The following is an 18393-nucleotide window of genomic DNA, read 5'->3' as shown; positions in this document are numbered from 1 at the left end:
AAATTCTTATTCTACGAAGTAATTAAGAAAGAATAATAAATTAAAAAATTAAACAAAATATTTTGACTCTTAAACTTAGACTCATAAACCATAAAAGGAATAACTATATATAACTTTTAGTAGCATAAAATTAAGAGTAATTACCCAAATCAGTCTCCAAAAGATTTTAAAAGCAGACATTTTAGTTCCTAAAAAAATTAATACACAAATCAATTCTCAAAGTTTTACTCTGACAAACAAATCAGTCCCCAATCTATTTTTCGACAGAATAATTATCCAAATCATTCCCAAAAAATTTTAAAAGCAAACATTTTAGTCCTAAAAAAATTAATATACAGATCAATCTCCAATATTTTTTTCTGTCAAACATAACAGTATTCCATCTATTTTACTTTTACTATATGTCAACATTTATTATTAGCTTAGTTTTGTGCATGTGGACGATATTACTAGCATATTGATACACTCTTTTTGTTGTAACAAGCAAGGTCAATAATAATACTTTGAAATTCAAATTAAAATATTTTCTTTTAATACAAACATGTTTTTTAAAATAAGACATCTTTTGATTATATTAAATACAAAAATATTAAATAGTTTTGATCCTAAATTTTTTATAGAATAATTTTTAATAATTTTATTGAACATTATTATTATTATTATTGAGTGACTATATATATCTATATACTTTTTATATTTTTATGCAAAAAAAATTTTATATTATAAATACATATATAAGAATCTAATTAATAAATTTATCATTATTTTTGTTCAAAAAACATAAAAAATATGGTACATAATTATTGTGCAATTAATAATAATAATAATAATAATAATAATAAATTTATTTTTTTATGGACGAGATTGTTATGTCTGACGGAGAAAAATTATTGGAAATTGATTTGTATATTAATTTTTTTGTAGACTAAAATGTCCGCTTTTAAAATCATTAGGAATTGATTTTAGGTAATTACTTTGCTGGAAAATGAACTGGCTGACTGATTTATTTGTCGGAGTAAAACCTTAGAAATATTTTTGTGTATTAATTTTTCTTGAAGACTAAGACGCTTTTAAAATCGGACTGATTTAGATCATTATTCTAAAATTAATTATAAAAATTAATTATTGATATCAATATCAATTTGATACACACATGCATTAGAGTGAATATTAACAAAGCTATTAACAATTTCGATCATATTTATGTCTAATTATATTTTATTAAAAATTATATTATAATGACAATTCATATAATTATAAAAAATATATTTTTTTAAAATAAGTTTAGAAGAGAGGCAAGCATATTGATATTAGAATACGTCATGTCAGCATTTTTGAAGTCAAAATAATACTAGTTGTAGAATTATACTATAATAAAAAAAATATTTTATAAAAATTATTGTAAAAATTAAATTTTTTTATGTTTTTAATATACATCAAAAGCATTAAAACACTTTTTATTATATTTTTAAAATGTACCTTTAGAATATAAATTAGTTAAATCCTCATAAAAATAGAAACGGTCACTTATAAAATATTTTTTTATATTTTATTTTATTTTAAAATATTTTTATTCTATAATAAAAATATAAAATTTTCAATTTTTAATAATAATAATAATAATTTTTAATGATTAGATGTTTATTCTTAAATATGGTAATTAACTTTAAATAAAACTATCATATTCAAGAAAAAACGTCTAGTCATTAAATTTATTGAATTCTAAATCATGAATATTCTGACCTAATACTAAACCTTTAATTGAAGGTTGTGACATGGTTGTCATTAATATTCTAACCTAATAGTCTAATACTAAACCTGTAATAAAAATACATGTTTTTCAATTTTTAATAATAATAATAATAATATAGTAGACACTTGTAAAAAATTTATCTTAAGAACCGCCAAAAGACAATTTTATTCAAAGTTATCTACCATGTGCATGTCCAAGGGAAAACATGTAGTCATTAAATTTATTGAATCCTAAACTATAAATGTTCAGGAGTAATTGACTAAGGGGCTTGACAGGAAGAGAAGATAAAATAATTTTGAATAAAAAATATAATTACGAGAAAAATATGAAGAAATTCAGTAATTATTTTTGACATTCCTCTCTTAAGATTGTAAAGTTTTTGGCGGCAAAAAGTAAACTTGTTCTGAAATTAAAAAAGGTTCATTATTATTCAAAAAGAATCAGTTTTGATTATTTACAGCAGCTCCAAATTCCAACTTCCAACCAAAAGTGTCTGAATCCTTTCTTCTATGAGAATAAGGACACATCACTCCAATATATGAAAATAGCATATATTCATCCATTATTATAGTTAAAATCCACGATTGTTTTTTTCCCATAATTTTTTAAAAAACAGAAATAAAGAGAAGGGAAAAAAAAATGAAATTTGGAGATCCAAAATTTTTCCGTAATCAAGAATTGCTTCACGCTATCACGTCTTGAATCAAAGCAATTACTCATCAATCTTAAACCAATGGTGACATGTGATCTTGGTGTTGCAGAAGATACAAATCGTTTCATATATTTATCTTATTTAGATGTCGGCTGCAACCAAAAAAAAAAAAATTATTTGATAAGTTAATGTAACATGGAAAACTAAAAAAAAAAAAAAAAAACAATAGTACAACATTATAAGGTATAATAAAGAAAAAAAGGATCAATTTGCATTATCTTTATAAACATGAAGAAGTACACATTGTGCATGATCTTTTGTGTAATGTCATAAAGCAGTGGACACTGGACAGTGGACTTACCAGTCTGTTAGGACTCATCATCGATGAGTCATGACTGCATATGATCCTCCAGTGTAAACGCATCAATATCGGAAGGACTAGTACCCGGCCTACACATAATCATAGGACAAAATCAAACTTGAGCAAAAATAAAGGATCCGGTAACCATGTGGCAGAAATAATGAATAACTTATGCAACCTTTGCACAGACAATATATTTAGACTATCATAAGAAAATTCATGGTGATACTTTAAGGTTGGAAGAAAGGATAGTACTTATTTTGGAAAATAATTATTCTTCTATTTAGACTTTCTTCCCCCGAAAAAGACTTAAGATGAACTTTCGGATACTTACATAGGATGAAAAATTACCTTTTGTTAATAGTACCATAATGGAATTTGGGATTTCTTCCTGCCTTCATGTCCTCAACATACTGCAGCCACGACAAACATCATATAACACGAGAAACGATAGCGAACTGAGATTATGCAAATAATTTCAAATATCTGAATCATACCAAATTTAAGGTAACCACCATTGACGAGAAAGATAAAGAACTGAAAGGTATTTCATCAAGCGAGAAAAGCTTGCATTCTGATGATTCTGAACCTGGCGAAAAGTGGGGCTTCTTTAGCTTTGCCAAGAAGATTATGTAAGTCTGCCTCAGACATGCGTAATCATGACCAAAAACATGAACTTAGACATATGAATAATAACAAAAAAGGAAAATAATTAAAAGAAATTAGTGCTTCCAGCTCACTTGGCCAATTAAAGGAATATCCAATTGAGCAAAAGGAGAAATCACTTCCACATCTGCATTGGCTTCTTCCCTTGTTTCCCTAATAGCACCTTCCATAGCCGACTCTCCGATTTCCAAATACCCAGCAGGAAGCGTCCTTGTTGACACCAATGCATGAAATTACCATAGCTCAGCAAGGATAAGGTACATTTTTTATCAAAACGAGAAACTTTTAGCATCTTTGTGAAAATTTCGAGGAAAGTAATGTAACACGTATGCAACCTATACCAATAAAAATAGGCAGTTCATAAGAAGTCCACTCTTACCAAAGGCCATAAGATGGTTCAATCTTCCGCTTGCAAAGCAGGACCTTGTTATCATGTTCAATAAGACAGCCAACTACCTACTTTGACAATTTAAACTCATGTCATGTTCAAGTGTGTAGCGGCTAAGCCAAACACATTACTATCAGATTATATATTCCAGGAAAAATATTCAGAAAACACATCTCAAGAAAATAAAAAAATAACCTGCACTGTTGAAACAATAGAATGACATCAACAAATGAGGTCCGTTAGTTATATGCTAGTAAAAATACTATACAACTAGTATAATAATTTTCAAGAGAAAGTCAGAGAATACAAATAAAAAATATGATCTTGCTTCAAAACCTCCCCGTTTTTCACATGGGAACTACCATGTTTGCAAACATAGCCAATTCAGAAGATGAGATTCATTATATGCACATCAGTTTAAAACATGTTCCATGCAGAATTGCAGATACTAACATCCACATGGCCTACAAAATCAAATGAGCAAAATAAATAAAATCTTAAAGCTAATATAATTATAAATAATTCTGTTAATTTGATCAATGAGTGCTTGGCCACTTGAAGATTGAACCATTTAATTTATTTACGGAATGTCTTCTTGAAAATCATCTTATGCAATGATAAGTTTAAAATAGCAGGAAAGAACTAAAACCAAGTAAACCATTCTACTCTAAATCAACTTGGACAAGATTAGCCAATCCACAAAGCTGTGATAGTCTACATGTAGTTGTACAAACAACTGGTTCCAAACTCACCTTGTCAAAATTTCAACAGCAGCAAATAATTTTTCATAAATTAAAGAGATATAATTAGATGAGAGAGGGAGGGAATTTAAAATATAAATAGAATGAAGCCCTAACTAAACTAAGGTACAATTGTCTGATTCCTTTTTAAGTATTTTGAATTTGCTGCCAAAACTCACTTTTTTCAGCATATGACACATGAAAGAATGAGTAAACCGAATTCGTTTTGCATATAACAAGATTATTGGATAGCTTCCATCATGCACATGACAGAACATCTGACATTCAACTTAAGAACACTATGTTATTGTAAACCAGTCACATGTTGAAGAAAGTTGCTAATAAACTATAAGAATCTCTTATTTCTGCATAAGCACAGTACTAAATTAACCAAAAGCTCATTTGCATTTTTTAGGCAGTTACCATTTTTGGGTTCTGATAGGCAATCTTCCCACAAGTTGTACATATAGCTCTCAACCTTTCTTCTCCATCAGGTATATCATGCTTTGTTGTACCACCACACCACTGACAGAACTTAATCTTTTGAACATCTCCCTACATCGTAGTGGAACTCAACTATATAAGCAAACTCCAATTTTGAATATTAAGGAGGTTTTTAGAAGAATACAAGAACATCAGTTATTGCTGTTCAAGATATATCCTTTTAATTATGAACAACTTGAGCATTATGCAGAAAAGGGGGATCTTATTTGTTTCAATTTACAAAGTACTTTGGCTTAACTTTATCATCGACAAAGTCAAAAGCCAATCTATTATGGACTATTTTCTCTGGGATACTAGTTACATCCTACCTACAATGACTAACAAAAAGTAAACACCAACCACATCCACATCCAACTACCACATAATAATCAAACTTAAAACTTTATATGTTAAGTTTAAACAGAAGCACACTAAAACAGAGAATTGCATGTGCAACAAAGTAAAGAATATGAAAAATGTCTGTGGATCTATTTTTCCTCATCCACTAAGCCAACACACACACTTCCACCATTGGATGGAGTATACAATCATAGGAGATAGGTCCAACAGCACATACAATCATGGAGGGGTGTGTGTCGGTACTATGTTCAAGGAAAAATGAGTACAAATAACATATCTCAAAGAAAATAACTAAGATTGGTTTTGTATGGCTTAAATACAAATATTTGTTTTGACTAATACAGTTAATGATATGAGGATGTTCGCAGTGGAGACTTAACGATGCAATTTGCTAGTTAGGATCAAATATATGAATAAAAAATGGGAGCATTCAATTTACATTCAATATAAGTATCTAAATCTTCCTCACTAGTTCCATATATGGTTATTACAGGTTTCACTATACCTATAGTTATAGCACTATCCTCCATTAGATACACTATACTGTACCAGAGAGGCAGAAACTCTACAAGTTGAAAGTGAAAAATTACAAAATTCTCCAACACTGCTATTCCAGTCGCAGTAAATAATTGATTATAATTGTGAATTGTGTTTGATTATAAAAAGAAGAATATATAGAAGAGCGTGAATCTTCTGTGGTTGAAAGTTGTTGATTTTGTAGTGTACATAATACAATTTTTTTATTCAATCATAATTATTAACACTATAATATTATTTAAATTGAATCCAAATGAAAAGGAAACAAACGAACCTACCAAAAACCCATCACATAGAAGTAATTTCAATTTAACTTTAAACATGTAAAAGAATTGACAAGAGCGGAAGGAATTCGAAAACTCACGGCGGAGTGAAGTGACGAAGAGGGAGAAGACGAGGAGTCATTGGAGGTAGATGAGAGAGAAGCCATGGCTACGGAGGGGAAGTGTTTGAAAGAAGGGTGAAGAGAAAATGATGACGGGATTGAAAGGGAGGAGAAGAAGCTTTGACTTATACGAATACGAATACGGTGTTTCCAATGTTGAGTGGTAGCAGCAAAAGCAGATGAAGAAGGCAGGATCTCAATAGCTTTCAGTTTCAGCATCATTATTACTGTTGTTATCATTTGCGACCATCACCCTCTCAAGTAGGGCTGGAAGTGAGCCGAGCTAGACCAAGTTCAAGCTCGGCTCACGAAAATTGAGCTTGGCTCACGACTCGACTCATTAACAATCGAGCATATTTCTTAAGTTCATACTCGGCTCACCGAAAGCTCACGAGCTGGCTCGAGCTCACGAGCTAGCTCAAATAAAAGAAACATAAATACATAATCTATAATTCTATATCAGTAAATTATAACTTATATATTTTAAAAAATATTTAAAAAGATCAATTTTTTATATTGTTTATGTATCAATAAAATATAAATTTTTTATTTATGTCCTATATTAAAATTATATGTAAAAAATAAATATAAATATTAAATGATTAAGATTGTTATAATATATATATATAATCGAGCCAGCTCACGAGCTAATGAGCTGAGCTTATCTAAGCTCAAGCTCGGCTCATTTAATTTATGAGCTCAATTCCAGGCTCAAGCTTAGCTCACCAGCTCACGAGCTTAGCTTATCGAGCTGTTAACGAGTCGAGCTCGAGCTGGCTCATGAGCTGGCTTGACTCACTTCCAGTCCTACTCTCAAGTCAAGAATCAAGATTACTACTACACTTAGCATGTTAAATTGTTACCATTATACCCTTTTTTTCTTTTGAATTTTACTAAATGTATAAAATAGAAAATCTTTTATTAAAAATCAGAAATGTACAAAGGATAATATTAATTAATATTTTATTTTTATAGTATTAAATTTAAAATTTAATTATTAATATTTAAAATTAATTAAGTAATAATTAATTTGAATACTGTTTTTTAAAAATAGATCTCTCAATTTATGAGTTAAAACCTAAAGTAGTCCCTGAAATTCACGAAATACACCGATTTAGTCACTGACTTTCTAATTGCACTATTTATGTCCTCGAGATTGGAAAAAAAATGCACCTATTTGGTCCCTTCTCGTTTTTCCGTGCAAACGGATTGCCATACTAGCTAGTACTCAACGATGCTGTTCTCCCCAAACTACTAAATTCATTCAAAGCAATCTCCACCAGATTGTTATTGTTTTCATCAACAAAAGTAACAATATCTTCAGAGAAAGAAGAAGAAGAACAGTTACACTTTTTCCTCATGGCCTTTATGTTCCTCTGCTGCTTCTCAGAGCGCTTTCTTCTTGCTTCCAACCTCCTCAGCGTCTGCAACTCCTTCCTCTTCCTCCACTTCTCCTTTGTCTCCGTTCATGTTCTTATCAGATTCGTTGTGCAAGGCATTAGCATGTTATTAGAGTAACCGCCAATATCTTGATTATTATTATTGCTGTTGTTATTATCTTCATCTCTGATGAGGGGCTTTGGGAATGAGAATTCGAGTATTGATGATGTTATCTTGATCTTCTTTGCTGTTGTGTCCACACCAAAATGACCGTTCATTGAGAGACCAAGGCTCAACTCAATTTCTTGTTCTGTATCTCCATCACCATGGCGATGTTGTTGTTGTTGTTCATGATGGTGATGATGGTTCACGGACGTGAACCTTTTTAGCAGATCTCTTGGGAAATCGTTCATGCGAGTTCTGCTGTTCTCTCTTTCCTCAACAATTTGTGCCATTGAAGAATTTGGGATTGAAACAATAAAAAAGAAGGAAAAAATTACCAATTTTAGGGAAGTAAAAATACCTAAATGATTCAAAATTTACCAGGACTTGAAAATTGAAGTTTGTTTTTAGTAGGTAACTGAAGATTGGTGATGAACCAGAAAAGAAACAAGGTCGAATCAATTGATTTTTGTACCCATTCAGTGAGTAAAAACGAACCGAAAAGAAAACGACAAGAAAGAAGAAGAAGTGGTACACTACTTCTGCAGTTAGGATTAAAAAGGAGTTCAAAAATCAAATTGGGTTAAACACTTTCAATTACCACATCATGTAACCGTTAGACATTCTAGTGTGGTAATCTATTGCCACATTATTGTCGCCGAAAAATAATTTGAACAGAAAAACCGGAAGAGACTAAATAGGTACATTTTTTCAATCTCAAAGACATAAATAGTACAATTAAAAAGTCAAAAATCGAATTGATACATTTTATGAATCACAAGGACTACTTTAAAATTTAACTCCTCTATTTATCTTTTTCAATTATTACTCTAAAGTGTGTTGTTTTGCTGTATATTCTTTAAAAGTGAGATAAAAATAAGAAAGGCATTTTTTCCTCTCACACTTCATAGTTCCTCTTTCTCAGGGTCTCACCACCGCCACTTCACACCACCACATCCCCATCCCCAAATCACGTAGAACTCCCTCCTATTTCCACTTTGCTGTTCCAAACTATCCAATTTCTTCAAGTCCCTCTCCAAAATCGCGCTCTTCACCTTGATTTTCTTGTCCAGCAAATCACCCGCTTTTATACCATCCTCGTCAAATCATCAATGTCGGATATCCCGTCCTCGAATTCCGGTACATAACCACCAGCTATAATAGCTTCTTCCCCTTCGAAACGAGCTTCCTGGTTCGCCGCTCTGGTGCAGCGGTGGAATTGTCGCCTCCAGTGGACCCTTTCTTTGTCGGGACCAAATCGTTGGAAGTTCGGTGGAGGATGACGTCCGTGTGGATCGATTGGTGGATGAGGTTGAAGCCTTCTCTGGCAGAGGAAGGTTGCCTTCCTTCCGGGTAGTCCCGACGTCAATGGAAAATGCTACAGACCAAATTGTTGCACCAGGCCGTGGAAATGCTCCCCAATTTCGATGATGGTGGTAGCCTTCTTGATCAGGCGCTAACGAGCTTCCATATTCATGGCCATAATAGAGACTGGAGATGCTGACATGTGAATATGCTGAGTAGGAAGAGGAAGTGGTGGCTGTGGCGGGTGTGGTAGGAGCTGGTGGTTGTTAGACACTAAGACTGAAGAACAGAGAGAGTAAGTGCGAGAATGGTACCGTTTCACTTTATTTTTGGTAACTTCGACAGAGACAAAATCAAGCATTTCAGTTTGACTTTTTTTAAAAGGAATGAATTCGATAGGAGAATTATTATTAATGTCAAAACAAACTAGGGTAAACTATTAGTGACAAATCATAACAAAGAAAAAAAAAAGAGAATATACCAAATAAATGAAAATTTTAAATAAATGAAATAATAAATTTAAAATTAAAGAAATCACAATAATCAATAACAATAAAATATTTAAAAGAAAGAAAAAAATAGAAAAAAATACAAAGGACAATGAAATAAAAATGGGCTTCTAATACTCACGCATACTTACATTTTATGATTTTTTGTGTGTCATGGAAATTAGAAATTTTGAAAGAATTTTGGTGTGATGATCTAATATTTTTTATTGAAATCTCTTCTATCCTTTTAAATTTTTATTTATAAACCTTAAAAATGGTCTCACCTTTAACGAATTTTAACCATAATCTAGTTTTTTATTTTTTAAGGACTACATCTTACTTTTGACCCTTAAAAATTTTTTTAGTAGACTACCCATATTTTGTCTAACCTTAGGACTGGAAGTGAGTCGAGTTGAGTCGAGTTAGACCAAACGCAAGCTCGACTCACAAAAATTGAACTTGACCCATGACTTGCCTCTTTAACAATCGAACATATTTCTTAAACTTAAACCCGGTTCACCGAAAACTCACGAGCTTGCTCAAATAGTAGGAATATAATTTATAATTATATATCAATAAATTATAATTTATATATTTTAAAAAAAATATTTAAAAAGATCAATTTTATATATTGTTTATCTATCAATAAATTATAATTTTTTTAATGTCCTACATCAAAATTATATATAAAAAATAAATATAAAATTTAAAATAATCAAAGATCATATATATATATATATATATATATATATATATATATATATATATATATATATATATATATATATATATAATCGAGCTAGCTTACGAGCTAATGAGCTGAACTTATCCAAGTTTAAATTCGACTCATTTAATTTATGAGCTCAATTCCACGCCTAAACTTGGCTCCCCAGTTCATAAGTTTAGCTTATCGAGCTATTAATTAACGAGTCGAGTTCTAATTAGCTTAGGAGCTTGTTTGACTCACTTTTAACCCTAGTCTTGATCTCTAAACTCTACATTCTTACATCGTGTTCACATTTAACTACGTGTTATACGTGATTTCGACCTCAATTCTCGACTCATCTCGAAACACCAAGCTTTTAACCTTGATTATTATTCTTTTCCTAATCAAAGATAGATTTTTTTACATCTAAATATTTAAGCCGTTGATCTCCTTCTAAACTTCTTGAATTGTAGGTCAAAATTTATACCAACAATACTAAAATTAATAACGCTTTCAAAGGTTTGAGTTGATGATTTTTTTATAAAATAATTACTAATGCCACATAATTATGTTTTGATGCCAATTTAGCCTTTTAATTTCGTTAATCAATTTAGTGTTTTCTATAAACAGAAGCAACATTAGTCAATGTTGGTACGTTATTTTTTGTAGAACTTAATTCTTTCTGGGAGTAAATTTGTCTTTTACGTCTTTTAAAATTATTTTTATTAATATAAAAGTTTTTTAGATATTATTTTATTAGTTTACTTTAAAAATTAAAATTTATTATTTTTTATTAAAAGTCAAGCTACGGTTAATATAAAATTTTTTTGTATATTTATTTAATTATATATTATTATTATGTCAACAGAAATAACTATTTTTTCACATCTATCATATAAATGATAATTTAAATAAATTAATATAATTAGATAATTAATAATGTAAAAAACTTTTACATTATTAATAATCAAAATTAAAATTAAAAATTTTAGTTTTACACTCTTTAGGAAAATCTCAATAGTTTTACCTAGTGAACTAATTATTTATCAACAAATTATTAGTTTCATATATATCAGATTGAATTTTGATTATTAATAAGATCATTATAATAATTTAAAAATTTTATTAATTAATATCTAATAGTTTGTCAAGCTTTTAAGTTTTTGTATACTATATTTAGTTTTAACACTGTTTAACAAACAAGTAAAATTACTGCATGATGGTTATTTTTTTGAAATTTGTTGAAATCAAGAGGCAATCCAAAACTTAATTGAAATAATTAACTATCTTAAGACAACACTTCTATTTAACCAAAAGGTATTATTTGATTTATATTGATAATTTTTAACTCTTAGTGTAAGGAAAGGACACGAACTAAGCAAAAATTTTCAGGGTTCTAGAATTATATTGCATATAACAATATAACATGGAAGAGTTTAAGCATATATGAAACATGGTCTATATAATAAACATATGATTGCACGAGAGAAAAAAAAAGAAAAGAGAAACCTATGGCAAACAATAATGCCTATAATGGTGTTACACATGCAATAATTGCAATGTTAATAATTGGAATAGTGATGTGTTTCGCCAGTAATAAATCTTATAACACCACTCATCAATCGATTAATATTACACTCATAAGTGAGTATGTTTCAGATACTATGATATCATGTATAACACGTTGTGAAAAACGTCATCTGTTTAATCCAATAATGAGAGTAAAATGTCTTGAGGCATGTTGTGACATTGAATGTCATAAATGGTATCCAAATGATAACAAAAGGTTTAATAACTGCACTAAGATTTTTTATAAATTGTACGTTAGATAATTTAGTAATGGTAAGTATCTAGTTGATTTTTAATAAGTCTTTTTAATATTTTATTAGTATATTTTAGTTTTTGTTATGTTAATATTTTATTATATGAATATGTATTGTAGTAAAAAAAATTTAATATTCTATCCAATCATGTCTTCACTTTTTTGCAAGTGTTGTGATATATCAATGTATTATTTATGCTTTCGTATGTTCATTAATATGATTTAAAACCACAATTATAAAAGAAAATTTTAAACTAATCGTGATACATAAGAGTAGCCTAGCCTCTAATAATATATTAAAAATATAATTCAAAACTTTAGTTTAGTTTTGAACTTTTCTTTTCATTGCATTAGATGTTATACTATGTTTGTATGCATATTATTTAATTGAAGTTTATATTATAGTGTTAGTTCTACCATTAGTGTAAGGCAAATATCCGAATGTGGTTCGCATATTCCAACTTGTGTGTCAAGACCAAGTTTGCTAATAATCAAAAGTTCATTCAAGTTTAATTGAATTTAAATCATTTTCGACGTATAAAAAATTAAGCATTTAATTTCAGTCAAACTAGGAAGCGATTCATACCACTCAATTTGAGTATTTAATGTTTTCAATTACTATTTTATTCTGTTGTTATATGCTTCAATTAACCTTGAGTTTTATAAGTCCAATCGAACAAATAAGTTAATATTGACCACTTAAACTATAATCACATATATATAAAATTCTTGTGAAATGATATAATTGTCACACGTACATATGTTTATGTTTTTCCTAATTAAAATTTATTTAAAATATACATATTCTAATGAATCAAACATAATTTGAGATCTTTAAATAGACAAAATAGGAAGCAGTCCCTAAAACTTAATTTTACTCTTATTTATGATATTTACTTTATTATCACGCATTTCAATCAGTTTTAAATATGAATACTTCAATTATACTCTTTATGAGATGATAGTAACGAACCATGATCAAATTTAGTAAAATGTTGTTCTTTGTGTGAATGAATTTTTAAGGTGTAGTTTGTTTTTTGTAATGTTGTAATATGTTTTTTTTTTATGAATTGAGTATAATTGGGATGTTAACGAATATTGATGATTGGTACTTGCAAAAAATACTCTAATACTTAAGTCAATAATTGTTTAAGAGGTATATAATAAATCGGTAATACTAGAGAGATAATAAAAAAATAGCCTAAACAACCTAAATTTATTTTAAGTATTGTTTTCGTTCCTAACGTCTTGGGTCAAAATCAAAATCGTTCCCGACCTTTTTTCGTTATAAAAATCATCCTCAATGTTTAAAAACACTTTAAAATCATCCTTTCCCGAATTCTTGAACCAAAATACCCTCATCATCAACATTCTTTTCTTCACCTTTCTCACCCCACCACCTCCACTGCCACCATCAACACCAACACCACCACCACCAACACCAACACCAACACCAAGAACATTAAACAACAGTAACAACACCATACCACCACAACCACCATCAACACTAAAACCACCACCACCACCACCAACACAAACACCACCACCAACACCAACCAACACCAAGAACGCCAAACAACAACAACAACACAAAACAATACCAAACCAAAAAGCAGAAACAAAAAGCAAAAAAGCAGGAAAGCAAGAAAGCAGATGCAGATGGTGGAGGCAGCGAGGAACGGCGACAAAGACGCGGCGGCCTCCCTCCCCTATGCGCACTCTGTTCCTGACGGCAATGTGGCGTGGTGCGGCGCGATGGACGGTGGCTATGGCAAGGCGACGATCCTGAGTAACGCGGCGGTGACTGGCGCGATGGCGGCGATAGGACGCGGCTCCTCCAACGGCGGCGATCCTAAAAATGATGTTGTAATACGGCTTTTTTTTTGTAGATTGAGAATAATTTGGACGTTAAAAAACACAAAGGATAGGTATCTGCAAAAGACACTTTGACACTTAAGTCAGTAAATATTGAAGATGTATATAATAATTCTATGAATATAGAATGTTAGACATAAGAAATTATAAACTTATTTCTGACCAAATAAGAGAAAACAGAAAATTAAATTGAAAAATTTTTAAAAATGCTATTTATATACTAAAATTATCTACTGGCATGTATTTTTATACAAATATATCGTAATGTATTGTTATTTTATTTTTAACGAGCATTTTTGTATTTCAATAAATATTTTACACTAGTTATTGATTTTATTGGTTAATTTTGGTGTACACCTAATATGGTTAAAAAAATTTTATATTGTCCATAAATCGCAATTAAAATTTTATTTTTACACTTTAAGAAAACATTAATAGTTTTACCTAGGGAATCAATTATTTGTCAACAAACTATTATTTTCATATATATTAGATTGGATTTTGATTATTAACAAAGATAATTATAATTTTAAAATTTTATTGATTAATTTCTAATAGTTTGTTCTAGCTTAGCTTTTAAGTTCTTTGTATTCTATATCTAGTAGAATTAATGAATGATGGCTATTTTTTGAAATTTGTTAAATCCAAGAGGCAATCCAGCTTAATCTAAGTAATAAACTATCTTAACCAAAAGATATTATTTTGTTTATATTGGTAATTTGTAACTCTTATAGTAAGGAAAGGACAAGAACTTAGCGAGAATTTTCATAGTTATAAAATTATATTGCATATAACAACATTATGGAAGAGTTTAATTAAGCCAATATAAAACATAGTCTATACAGAATAGTTTAAGCATATAACTTAAGATTGCATGACAAAAAAGAAGAGAAACCTATGGCAAAGAATGGTGTGACACATGCAATAATTGCAATGTTGATGATTAGAATGGTTATGTGTTTTGCCAATGATGAATCTTATAACACCACAGATGAATCCATTAACATTATAGTCGTCAATGATTATCTTTCAGATACAATAAAATGGTGTATGACACAGTGCAAAAAACATCATTCATATAATTCAGTAAAGAGAAAAGAATGTCTTAAGAAATGTTGCGATGCTGAATGTCACGAATGGTATCCAAATGATAAGAAAAAGTTTGATAAATGCGCTGAGCTTTTTTATAAGTTGTACGTTATATAATTTAGAAATGGTAAGTATCTATTTAATTTTTGAAAAGTCTTTTAATATTTTATTAGTATATTTTAGTTTTTGTTATTTTAATATTTTATTATATGAATATGTATTGTAGTAAAAAATAGTTTAATATTTTATCCAACCATGTCTTCACTCTTTTGCAACTGTTATGATATCAATGTATTATCTATGCTTTCGTATGTTCACTAATATAACTTAAAACCACAATTATAAAAGAAAATTTTAAGCTAATCATGATACATAAAATGTATGTCAAATAATTTAGTAACGATAAGCATCTATAGTTAATTTTTAATTTTTTTAAAGATTTTATTAGTGTTTTTTAATTATTTTATATGAACAAAAACCATACGAGAATGTGAAATAGGCAAAAGAAAAATATTTTCAACATCAATATCATCTTCACAAAACTCAGGATCTCCTGAAACGGGTTTTGGTGTAAATATTTGAGAATGTGAAAAAAATACATACTCTCTATATATCTAGAATTACGTGCATCGAATTTAAGAGTAGTTTTCAATAACGACATCATTGTGTAGTTTTCATAATGACTAGCAAATCCGAAAGGGATAATTTGGAAAAAGTAATAGGATTATGTATGAGATATATGTACAACTTTTGAGATCATTAACTTGCTCCAAAATATTAACACTTGGTAGGAACTACTCAACTATGTGTTTGCTAATTTAGTATAAGATATACAATGAATCAATTTGATTATTAGATTTGAAGGGTGTCATAGCACCCAGTGCATTAAACCATTTGGTTTGGGAATCATTGCTCAAAAACTACTCTAAAGAGTTACTATGAATTAGAGCAACAATGAATTCAAGATAAGATTAGATTCAATGTGTTAAGCATAATTCTTGTCACTATCTCTTCAAATTCACAAATTTAATTTATATATTTTAGTATCAGTTAAAGAACTTTAATTTATATATATAAATTAAAGTTCTTTAACTGATACTAAAATATATAAATTAAATTTGTGAATTTGAAGAGATAGAATAAATTTAGATAACAGCCATGAAGAAGAAGCTACCATTTATTAAGAAATTTTTAAATTTTATTCTCCAATCATGATGGAAAAAGATCAGTCCATAATACATAGAACAATAGCATATGTTATTACTATATCTCATGTAACTTTATTAGAAATAGTTAAAACATATTTTTCTTTGTTCCTAATAACATGCATAAGGCACTTTGCAGGAATTTTTTTTAAATAAATTAAAATAATTCTTTATGTTTCAAAATAAATAAAAACATAATTACGTAATTCAATTTTTTGGACTACATATCGCTTAATACCTAGGAAAATTACATCTCAAGGTGGTCTTCACCTAAAAAAATATTTTTTTACGGATAATTAAAAAATAAAAATTTTTTAAATCATATTAATTATATAATTTAAGCTTTGAATAAGTTATATACAATCCAATTCAATTTAAATAGTAACAAATTATATCAATTTTTTTAAACTAATCCAAATATACTATAAATACTTTTTTTTATTATTCCGAGGGATATATATTCCTATACCTACAAACACCCATGTGTCATTTACATTGTAAATAATATATATATATATATATATATATATATATATATATATATATATATATATATATATATAATTATGTTATTTACACTAATATCTAGGTGAATGACATTCCGATCTAAAAAAAATAGATTTACATAGTTAAAGATGTTTCTATTTGTTTTGGAAATGAAAGAATGGTTTTATTTTTTTTTTTAAATTTCCGAACTTTGTATTCAAATGATATTTCAGTTTATATCATTTTGACTTATTTGTAACCTAAATCTAGTTTTAACACTATTTGTTATTTGACAACCAATTAGCAATACTATATGATGTTTATTTTTTCTTTTCTTTTCTTTGGTTTGAATTCAAGAGGCAATCCAACTTAACCAAATGAATAAACTATCCTAAATAACACTTTTGTTTAATCAAAAGTTGTTATTTTGTTTATATTGGTAACCCTTAATATAACGAAAAGACATGAATCAGGCAATAGTTTTCATAGTTCTGAAATCATATTTCATACAACAATATTAAGGAAGATTTCAAGCCTATATAAAACGTGCTCCGTCATAAACTTATCATTGCATGGAAAAAGAAGAAAAAACTATGGCAAAGAATGGTGTGACACATACAATAGCAATGTTGATAATTGGAATGATAATTTGCTTTGTTAGTGATGAATCTTATAACACCATTGGTAAATCGTATAATATTGTAACAGTGTATTATTCTCTTTCACCTACGATGATAAGCTGTATGATACAATGTCAGAAACGGCATCCAGATAATCCAGTAAAAAGGAACTGTTGTGTCGAAGTATGTCATGACTGGTTTTGGTATGATAAGGAACAATTTGACAAATGCATTAAGAAGCTTTCCGATTCATACGTCAAGTAATTTAGTAATATTCAGCATCTAGTTAATTTTTGAAGTCTTTTAATTAAGTCTTAGATATTCTTATTTTTAAGAGTTTTATGTTTTTTCCCCTTGCATTTAATGTCTACTGCAATTATTGGTGGTGAAATGTTAGTTTTTCAAAAATGTTTGAAAGATAATAAAAACCATTTCAAAGTTGACTTATTAAAGCTGCCTTATCACTTCAATAAAATAGCACTTTTGCAATAGTTTTTTTTATTGTTTAGTGATAGTTTTCGGTTAAAATTGTCACTAAATTTTTGCCATATTTGAAAAAGCGTCACGAATATAAGCGTCGCCAGATGACATAGTGACGATTTTGGACTATCGTTGGTAAAGACTGTCAGTAAATTGTTTGTGACAATTTTTTAAACTATAAAATCGTTACTAATTTGTAACACTTGCCAGGATACTTTTTATTTTATATTAAGTGATGGTACAATTTGAAACCGTCACTAAATTACTAAATTTTGTGACAGTTTTTTTCCGTATTTTGTGACTGTTGTAAATCGTCACAAAAATTTTAATAACATTTTGAAACTTTCACTAAGTTATTAGTTTCTATGACAGCTTTTAAATATATTTAATGATTATTTAAACTATCACAATATTTTTAACACAATTTGAAATTGTCACTAAGTTACTAAT

The 18393-nt window shown here is 28.9% G+C and overlaps 1 protein-coding gene across 1 annotated transcript; it reads right to left on the bottom strand.

Moving 5' to 3' along the window:
* Positions 1-2151: 2151 nt before the first annotated feature.
* On the bottom strand, positions 2152-6641 carry LOC112710398 (nudix hydrolase 23, chloroplastic). The gene is made up of 8 exons (XM_025762597.2): positions 6305-6641; positions 4984-5115; positions 3812-3888; positions 3507-3642; positions 3264-3404; positions 3118-3179; positions 2767-2855; positions 2152-2557 (listed from the first exon to the last, which is right to left on the bottom strand). Exons 1-7 carry the CDS (start codon positions 6563-6565, stop codon positions 2795-2797), a joined length of 870 nt encoding a protein of 289 aa, XP_025618382.1. The 5' UTR covers positions 6566-6641; the 3' UTR covers positions 2152-2557; positions 2767-2794.
* Between the last annotated feature and the right edge of the window lie 11752 nt (positions 6642-18393).

The sequence above is a fragment of the Arachis hypogaea genome, chromosome 9, assembly GCF_003086295.3.
Source record: "Arachis hypogaea cultivar Tifrunner chromosome 9, arahy.Tifrunner.gnm2.J5K5, whole genome shotgun sequence".
In the NCBI taxonomy this organism is placed as follows: domain Eukaryota; kingdom Viridiplantae; phylum Streptophyta; class Magnoliopsida; order Fabales; family Fabaceae; genus Arachis; species Arachis hypogaea.
This window is presented reverse-complemented; position numbering and strand designations above follow the sequence as displayed.

What these genes read in the sequence shown, in the direction of transcription:
- LOC112710398 (XM_025762597.2), bottom strand. Translation starts at nt 6,565, where the DNA reads ATGATAACAACAGTAATAATGATGCTGAAACTGAAAGCTATTGAGATC. An exon ending in CTTCGTCACTTCACTCCGCC is followed by an intron (nt 5,116 to 6,304) that starts GTGAGTTTTCGA and finishes ACTACGATGTAG; the next exon opens with GGAGATGTTCAAAAGATTAA. An exon ending in GAACCATCTTATGGCCTTTG is followed by an intron (nt 3,643 to 3,811) that starts GTAAGAGTGGAC and finishes GGTGTCAACAAG; the next exon opens with GACGCTTCCTGCTGGGTATT.